Here is a 9,040-nt window from a genome sequence, read left to right as displayed (position 1 = left end):
CTAGCCGCCATTGCCGTTCTCCGCCGCCGCACCGAGCCTTATGCCATCCACGATCCACCTCGGCTTCCATCTTCTAGCTAGGTAAGATCGCCTCGACCTCCTCAATCGTTTGGTACCGGTCGTGTGCCGATTGGTGCCCGAAATCGCCTAGACCGAGAGCTCCGGCGAGCTCCACGGCCGCCGGCCATGGCCGCCGCCGTTTTTCCGCTTCAACTCCGGCCGGCAGTGCCGCCTCTCTCCCCCGCTTTAAATCTGAGCCGTCCATTTGTGATCAAACGGCCAAGAAACCCCCATACCCCTTCGCATGTTACTTTTGCTAAAGAGCCCCTATGGTTTTTAATAATAGAACCCGCAGTCGAAAGCAGATTCCAGGGAATACATGTTCTCGTTTTGAAAACATATTTTTCAGTTTACAGATTCAAATAGAAGTTCCAGTTAATTTCAGTTTTGCCACTGTCCTTTAATTGCTTCATAACTTATTCGTTTTAACTCCAAATTAATCCGTTCAACTTGTGTTAGATTCATCTTTTTGAGATCTATCTGTTCATATAGTTTGTCATCCATGTTTTTGAACTTTAATGTTCGAGTTTAGATTTAATCTATTTCTTTAATAGGGAAACTTGCTTTTAATCCTAACTTTCTCGTTGTAACTCTGTTTTTCGTGATCTTCACGTCTGTGTGATCGTAGCAACGTGTAGAATAGTTTTATAAACTTTTCAAAACTGTTTGTCTCTGTTGGTGTACTATTCTAATTAAATTTATTTGTTTGCCTTGTGTATGATTGCTCGGATGATTGTATGTTGCTGCTTGGTGATGTTGATCGAGTTCAGACGATGAGGTTTACGTTGGTGATCAAGAGAACTTCTACGACCAGCAAGACTTTCAGGAGAACTCTGATCAAGGCAAGTATAGCTAAGGACCTTCCTTATTGTCCTATTCATGATGCTCACTAAAATACATATGCATGTGTCTTCCTTGCTACCTATGGTAGGATTCCCTAGAGATTGAATACTCAGTTACCTTGAAAACCTTGGGATATATGCATGGGTAGTATTTATGCTAGTGCTAAGCAATGACAATGATCATGTGGATTGATTAATGGAATAAGCAATACATTAAAAGATGACTAAAAGGACTTATCCTTTGGCAAAAGCTGGGACAACCCGTACAGCTATGAGGGCTACATGGCTTTGGCTCTAGTCGCTTAAGAAACCCTTTTCTAGCTGGTTAGAGGTCTACGAGTTGGGTATAGGACAGCCTCTGTCCTGTTGAGCCTAGCTATGGAAGCGGCCTTTTATATTTTTGGAAGGGGGGTTCCTATATCCGATGACCCTGCGGCCCTGGCCGGTTAGGTGAGCTCTTAGGTGGCTTTATATGGTGTTCGGTGTTTGGACGTAATTAACCCATACATTTGAACAACATGACTCACAGTGAAAGTGTACAACCTCTGTAGAGTATAAACTGTTATAACAGCCGTGCCCATGGATACGGGCGGCCCGGAAAACTGAGGGAATATACAAGTTCTTAATTGAAACATGATAATCGTTTATTTATGATACTTTATTGTTATTCATTATTCAATTACATTGGATCATTGTGACATGGGATCATTGCTACCTTGACGTTAATAAATGCTAAACTTGATGATGACTTGAATGCTAACCGCAGTAAACCAGTGTCAGCTATTTGAGCCTCATGAACCCTTAGTTATCTTGTTAAGTACGACATGTACTTATGCCTTGCTTTATCTTTTATGTTGGAAAATCCCGGATGGGTAACGGATCAAGATTGGATTGAAGATTACCGTGATGAGTATTAGGCTTGGTGTCAACCAGTTGACGTCCCTGTTGGAGCTTCCGCAAGATAGTTATTTAGCAGATATTATATCTATGTTTGAGACTATGTGTTGAGTATTTATTCGCTATGTAATAAACATTATGTTGGTACAATTCACAATTTGTCCACTTATGTGTGCGACCATTCCTGGGGTGCACATAAGACTTTTATACATCCTCTTTTGTTCTTAAAACTGGGTGTGACAGATTGGTATCAGAGCACTATTGACTGTAGGACGCAAGCCTAGTTAGTATGGTCGTTTTTAGTTTCCTCTGCTTCACTTGTTTCATGCTTTCCACCTCAATCTTGTTATTTGCTAAGTTTTGTGCTTCTTTTGTCTTATTCTATTATAAAATCAATTGATTCTATTCTAATTAATTTGAAACTTCTATAGATGACACGTGACCGCAAGTCTACCCGCTTGTACGTTGGATGCTTTCAACCACAGCGTGCTGTGTATGAGCCAATGGAGCCTAGAGAGGACGTCCAGAGGAAGAACTGGAAGAATGAGGTTGGTGAAGAGGTCCATTCTTCGCCAACTCCGATAGCTCAATCCCCAGCACGTGTGGAGGCCATAGACTTGACCCATGATGATGAAGATGAAGTACTCTAGCCACTGCCTCGTATAGGTTGGACTGACAAGTTAAGCATCAAGAAGCCTGATGACAATGCCTTCTACCATGACTTGCTGACAATGATGTTGGACTGCTATTATCCAGACCTGCAAGCCACTCTGGAGTATCATACTACGGAGCACAGTCATCCTCTGATTGGTTCATCTTGGGATACTCGGTTGCTGGTCAAGACCCCAAATACTCGCAAGATAGATGCAGTTGTCACTCACCATGTAAGTCGAGCTACCGCAGAAAGAAGCATGGAAGATGCTGCTTCCATTGCGCTTGCCTACTACCGAGGCCGACTCTCTGATGATAAGAAGGACGATGGACTTTTGTATTACCCATGCTATCTTCCGAAGGAAAATAGTTGGACCATAGAGGTCGTGGTAAAAGGATCGAAGACTCTTGAGGCCACCGTTGAGTTAAACCGTGAACTCACAAATAAGGTGGGAGCGTTAAAAGAAGAGCTGAAGAAGGCACAAGACATGATCAAAGAATACCAGAAAGAGATTGATGGCCTTAACGCCAAGTTAGGCAATCCCAAGCTGTTTGAGAAGTTAGATGAGCCCTCCACCAAGAAGAACGCCGCCCCTTAAGTTTATGAAACCATTGTAATAGGCACGTTTTTAGTATCGTGAGTCGAGTCGAGTCTTTTAAGTGTTTGTGAACTAATGGTGTGCTAGCTAGATTATTATTGTGATTTATGTGTGATTTGGATCTTTGTGATGAGTGCTGGAACTTTGTGGGCATGTCCATGAGTTCCTTAGCTAAAATATTAAGGTTAAAAGTGCTATAATAAATAATTTGGGTTGGTCTATCCTGTCTCCTTGCTTGCTGTTTTCTGGAACAGTCAGTGATGTTTTGGTTATAACTTTTCACCTGCTCGAGCAATGGTCATGAAATTTTACTGGGAGTATATAGACTTCTGTGTCTTTCCAATGGCACAAGAATCACCTTTTTATCTGTTCGTATCTGAGAGTTATGACTGTCACAATATGAACTTTTGTGCTGTCTGGAATCTCAGGACAGTTTCTGTTGTGGTCTGCTTTTGATTAATGTAACGTCAGAATCAGAAAATGTGGTCTAAATGAAAGTTGTAGATAATTTCTTAAGCTTTCCAACCGTATAAAGATCATCTTATTTGGATGTCTGGAACTTGAGTTATTACAGTTTTTCTGACCTGCTGATTCTGCATCACGTCCAGAAATTTTCAGAATTGCCTATCTCTTACATATTGGTGATGTTTCGTGTTGGATTGCAGATGTCTGGCCGTGGAGGAAATAGAGGACGTGGGAGAGGTGCTCCACCACCCCCACCACCACCCATGACCGCAGCAGAGGTGTTGGCGATGCAAGGACAATTTATGCAGTCCATGATGCAGTTCTTTCAGAACCAACCTATTGGAGCACCAGCACCTCCACCACCAAGAGACAAGCGGAGGGAATTCATGCAAGGACATCCTCCAGTTTTCTCTCATGCCGCTGACCCCTTGGAGGCAGATGATTGGCTACGCGCAGTGGGGAAACAACTCAACATCGCTCAGTGTGATGATCAACAAAAGGTGTTGTATGCATCAGGACAGCTTCAGGGAGCAGCTCAGACTTGGTGGGAGTCATATCAGTCTGCTCATCCCAACAATACTCCTGCTATCACTTGGCTAGAATTTGTGAGGGATTTCAAGGCACACCATATTCCAGATGGTTTGATAGAGCTCAAGCAGGAGGAATTCAGATCTCTCAGGATGGGTTCTATGTCTGTCAGTGAGTATCACGACAAGTTTGCTCAGTTGGCTCGCTATGCTCCTAATGACGTGAGGGAGGATGCTGACAAGCAACGTCTCTTCCTCAAGGGAATTTACTATGATCTCAGGTTGCAGTTGGCTAGTAACACATATGCTAGTTTCCAGCAGTTGGTGAATCGCACTATTGTGCTTGACAATATGCGATTGGAGAGGGACAGGAAGAGAAAGATGAAGGGACAGGCCTCCGAAAGCAACACCCGCCCGCGCTATAATAATCAGTAGAGGTATCAAGGTCCAGTCAGTCAGTAGAACCGTGGTCAGTTTCCACAACGCTCTTAGAACCAACAGCAGAATTGGAACTAGCGTACACCGCAGCAAATGGGCAATCAGACTCCACACTAGGGAACGCCCAACAGCACCCCGATGAAGAGTAGTGCACCTAGTACTCCCAATAGGTGTTTCAAGTGTGGAGATGTGGGGCACTATGCTAACCATTGCCCCCAGAAGCCGAATCAATAGACACCTCAGAAGCAGAACAGTAACCAAAAGTCCGCGTACAACACTAGAAGAGTGAACCATGTGGCGCATGAGACTGTGGTTGGAGCACCAGAAGTTATGATGGGTACGTTCAACATCAACTCTATCCCCGCTAATGTTCTTTTTGACTCTGGAGCTTCGCATTCCTTTATTTCGCAAGCATTTGTTAGAACACATAGCATACCTTTAATTGCAATGAAGACCCAAATGCTAGTAAATTCACCGGGGGGATCAATACCTGCTGCACATTGTTGCCCTTTAGCAAGTCTTACCTTAAGGGGGGTAGACTTCACAGTCAGTCCTATTGTGTTGAAAACTTTTGGGATCGATGTGATTCTGGGTATGGATTGGATGAAGGAACACCGAGCTGTGATTCAGTGTCAGGAGAGAGTTGTAGCAGTGACAACACCAAAGGGAGATTGAATCAGTGTTGGTGTGACAGTGCAACCACCACCAACAGCTATAGTGAATTCAACTAGATGATGATGCTAATCCCCAGGACCGTGTTGTGGAGGAGTTTCCAGATGTCTTCCCCGATGATTTACCAGGTATGCCACCTGACCATGACATTGAGTTTATAATTGAATTATTACCTGGTACTGCACCTATAGCTAAGAGGCCATATAGAATGGGGGTTAATGAATTAGAGGAACTTAAGAAATAGTTGAAAGAGTTGTCAGATAAAGGGTTCATACGTCCTAGTGCATCACCTTGGGGAGCGCCTGTGATCTTTGTTGACAAGAAGGATGGAACACAGTGTATGTGTGTGGATTATCGATCTCTTAATGAGGTAACTATCAAGAACAAGTACCCATTGCCTAGAATTGATGACTTGTTTGATCAGTTGAGAGGTGCTTGTGTGTTTTCTAAAATTGATCTGCATTCTGGTTATCATCAGTTGAAGATTCGGAGTACTGATATACCAAAAACAGCTTTTACTACGAGGTATGGGTTATATGAATATACAGTTATGTCGTTTGGTTTGACCAATGCACCTACCTACTTTATGTACATGATGAATAAGGTGTTTATAGAGTATCTTGATAAGTTTGTGGTAGTATTCATTGATGACATACTGGTATTCTCTAAGACTGAAGATGATCATGCTAAACATCTGAGATTGGTGCTACAGAAGCTTAGAGAGCATAAGCTATATGCCAAGCGTAGTAAGTGTGAATTCTGGTTAAGAGAAGTCTCTTTTCTTGGACATGTTGTTTCTAATGGTGGTATAGTAGTGGATCTAGGCAAGGTGAAGGATGTACTGAATTGGAAGCCACCTACTGATGTAAGTGAGATCCGTAGCTTTCTTGGTTTAGCTGGATATTATCGAAGATTCATTGAAGGTTTCTCCAAGCTTGCTAAACCCATGATAGCCCTGTTAGAGAAGAATGCTAAGTTTGAGTGGTCTAGTAAGTGCCAAGCTAGTTTTGAGGAATTAAAGAAGCAGTTAACGCTGATTTTGCCTGATCTAAGTAAGAAGTTCTCTATCTATTGTGATGCATCTCGTCAAGGTTTGGGATGTGTTCTTATGCAAGAAGGTAGGGTTGTTGCTTAGCATCTAGACAGCTGAGGAAACATGAAATGAATTATCCTACTCATGATTTGGAGTTAGCAGCTGTGGTTCATTCATTAAAAATATGGAGACACTATCTGATTGGGCATAAGAGTGATATCTTTACCGACCATAAGAGTTTGAAGTACATATTCACTCAGACGGATCTGAATTTGAGACAACATCGTTGGTTGGAACTGATCAAGGATTACGATCTAGAGGTGCACTATCATCCTGTTAAAGCAAATGTTGTAGCTGATGCACTTAGTAGGAAGAGATATGCCAATGAGCTTGATATGGCGCCTGTGCCAGAGGGGTTATGTGAAGAGCTTCAGCACTTGAACCTTGGTATTGTTTATAATGCTATGGAGATAGAAGTGACACCTACACTAGAGCTTGAGATACGTAGAGGTCAGTTAGAGGATGAGAAGTTAAAAGAGATCGCAGAGAATGTAGTGATTGGGAAAGCACCCGGATTCACTATAGACGAGAATGGTACTTTGTGGTTTGGGAAAAGGATCTGTGTGCCTAAAGTGAAATCTATTCATGATGCAATTCTGCGGGAGGCACATGAGTCAGCTTACTCTATTCATCCTGGAAGTACTAAGATGTATCTAGATCTTAAAGAAAAGTACTGGTGATATGGATTAAAGAGGGATGTGGCTGAGTACGTAGCTTTGTGTGACACTTGTCAGAGAGTGAAAGCTGAGCATCAACGACCTGCAGGATTGTTGTAACCTATGAAGATACCTGAGTGGAAGTGGGAAGAAGTTGGTATGGACTTCATAGTGGGGTTACCACGTACTTAGAGAGGTTATGATTCGATATGGGTAATTGTGGATCGATTAACTAAAGTCGCTCACTTTTTGCCAATCAAAATCACTTATACAGGAGCAAAATTAGCAGAGTTATACATGGAGAGAATAGTGTGTCTACATGGAGTTCCTAAGAAGATTGTGTCTGATAGAGGAACTCAGTTTACTTCCATCTTTTGGCAAAAGTTGCATGATTCATTAGGAACAAAGTTAAATTTTAGTACAGCATATCACCCACAGACAGATGGGCAAACGGAGAGAATTAAACAAATCTTAGAAGACAAGTTGAGAGCATGTACGTTGCAGTATGGTACTAGTTGGGATAAGAGTTTGTGTTATGCAGAGTTCTCATACAACAACAACTATCAACAGAGTCTCAAGATGTCACTGTTTGAAGCTTTGTATGGGCGTAAGTGTAGAACACCCTTATTTTGGAATCAAACAGGTGAAAGTCAAGTGTTTGGACCAGATGTGCTTAGAAACGCTGAAGAGCAGGTGAGAAAGATTAGAGAGAACCTGAGAGTGGCACAAACTCGTTAGAAGAGCTATGCAGATAATCGAAGAAGAGACTTGGTATTCGAAGAAGGAGATTATGTCTATTTAAAAGTATCACCTATGAGAAGTGTGAAAAGGTTCAACATGAAAGGTAAACTAGCCCCAAGGTATGTTGGTCCATTTAAAGTTTTAAAGAGATGTGGAGAAGTGGCTTATCAGTTAGAATTGCCTGAGAACCTGTCTGGTGTCCATGATGTGTTCCATGTGTCTCAACTTAAGAAGTGTTTGCGTGTGCCTGAGGAGCAAATACCATTAGAGGAACTTGCTGTTAAGGATGATCTGACATATGAGGAGTTTCCAATTAAGATTTTGGACATGGCTGAGAAGGTTACGAGAAGCAGAACAATTAGGATGTGCAAGGTTCAGTGGAATCGGTATTCGGAAGCAGAGGCAACTTGGGAAAGAGAAGATGATTTGAGAAAGACATACCCGCAGTTGTTTGAGTAAGCACAGCCTAATCTCGAGGACGAGATTTTCTTAACGGGGGTAGAATTGTAACACCCTAAAATTTAAATAAATTTAAATTGGCTAAATGGATTTATTTTTATTTATGTGAGCATTTAACATAGGCCAAATAGTAAATTTATAAAAATAAAATCAATCTCTAAGTTAGATACATGCTTGAGCATTCATGCTGGTGCATACTTTTTATTGTGATGATTGGGTTTTATCCAAAAATTCAAAAGGAATTCAAATCTATTTGAAATTGTATTCAAAAGTTTGGAAAACTAAAAAGAAAAGGGATAAAATCTCACCTCCCTCACTCTCTCGGCTTTTGGCCCAGCACGTAGCCAAGCCCAGCTCGCCAAGCTGCGCAGGCCCGCTCCTCCTTCCTCCTTCTTGGGCCGAGACGGCCAGCCCAGCTCGTCCGGTCAGCCAGCGAGCAGCAAGGCCAGCCCACCTCCTCGGAGTCGCTGACAGCGTGGGCCCACATCCTTCTTCCTCCTCCGACTCGGCGACGAGCCAGACTCTATCCTTCGCGTGTGGCCGTTCGCACCACCCGTCTCCCCTATAAAGTCAAAGAGCCTGCATCCGCGATGCCCTTTGCAACCCTAAGCGAACCGCTGCCTTTGCTCACGCGCTCAAGGTCACAGCAAGCCTCAACCCTAGCCGCCATTGCCATTCTCTGCCGCTGCGTCGAGCCTTACGCCATCCACGATCTGCCTCGGCTTCCATCTTCTAGCTAGGTAAGATCGCCTCGACCTCCTCTCTCGTTTGGTACTAGTCGCGTGCTGATTGGTGCCCAAAATCACCTAGACCGAGAGCTCCGGCGAGCTCCACGGCCGCCGACCATGGCCGCCGCCGTTTTCCCCTTCAACTCCGGCCGGCAGCGCCGCCTCTCTCCCCCGCTTTAAATATGAGCCGTCCATCTATGATCAAACGGCCA

The 9,040-nt window shown here is 43.3% G+C and overlaps 2 protein-coding genes across 2 annotated transcripts; both read left to right on the top strand.

Annotated features, from left to right (window-relative positions):
• Nucleotides 1–3,343: 3,343 nt before the first annotated feature.
• On the top strand, nucleotides 3,344–4,476 carry LOC136548076 (uncharacterized). Its single transcript, XM_066539722.1, has 2 exons — nucleotides 3,344–3,493; nucleotides 3,715–4,476. The coding sequence occupies exons 1-2, from the start codon at nucleotides 3,344–3,346 to the stop codon at nucleotides 4,474–4,476; spliced, it is 912 nt and encodes a 303-aa protein (XP_066395819.1).
• A 3,237-nt stretch (nucleotides 4,477–7,713) lies between these two features.
• Nucleotides 7,714–8,100, top strand: LOC136548075 (uncharacterized). The gene has a single exon (XM_066539720.1). It carries the CDS (start codon nucleotides 7,714–7,716, stop codon nucleotides 8,098–8,100), a length of 387 nt encoding a protein of 128 aa, XP_066395817.1.
• Nucleotides 8,101–9,040: the final 940 nt, after the last annotated feature.

Source organism: Miscanthus floridulus, chromosome 4 (assembly GCF_019320115.1).
Source record: "Miscanthus floridulus cultivar M001 chromosome 4, ASM1932011v1, whole genome shotgun sequence".
Classification (NCBI taxonomy): domain Eukaryota; kingdom Viridiplantae; phylum Streptophyta; class Magnoliopsida; order Poales; family Poaceae; genus Miscanthus; species Miscanthus floridulus.
The sequence above is the reverse complement of the archived record's forward strand: the minus strand, read 5'-3'. Positions and strand labels throughout refer to the sequence as shown.

Bases quoted from the DNA above. Each gene is read 5' to 3' on its own strand.
- LOC136548076 (XM_066539722.1), top strand. From the start codon at position 3,344: ATGGTCATGAAATTTTACTGGGAGTATATAGACTTCTGTGTCTTTCCA. The intron at 3,494-3,714 runs GTCTGCTTTTGA...GTTGGATTGCAG, and splicing joins TCAGGACAGTTTCTGTTGTG to ATGTCTGGCCGTGGAGGAAA.
- LOC136548075 (XM_066539720.1), top strand. From the start codon at position 7,714: ATGAGAAGTGTGAAAAGGTTCAACATGAAAGGTAAACTAGCCCCAAGG.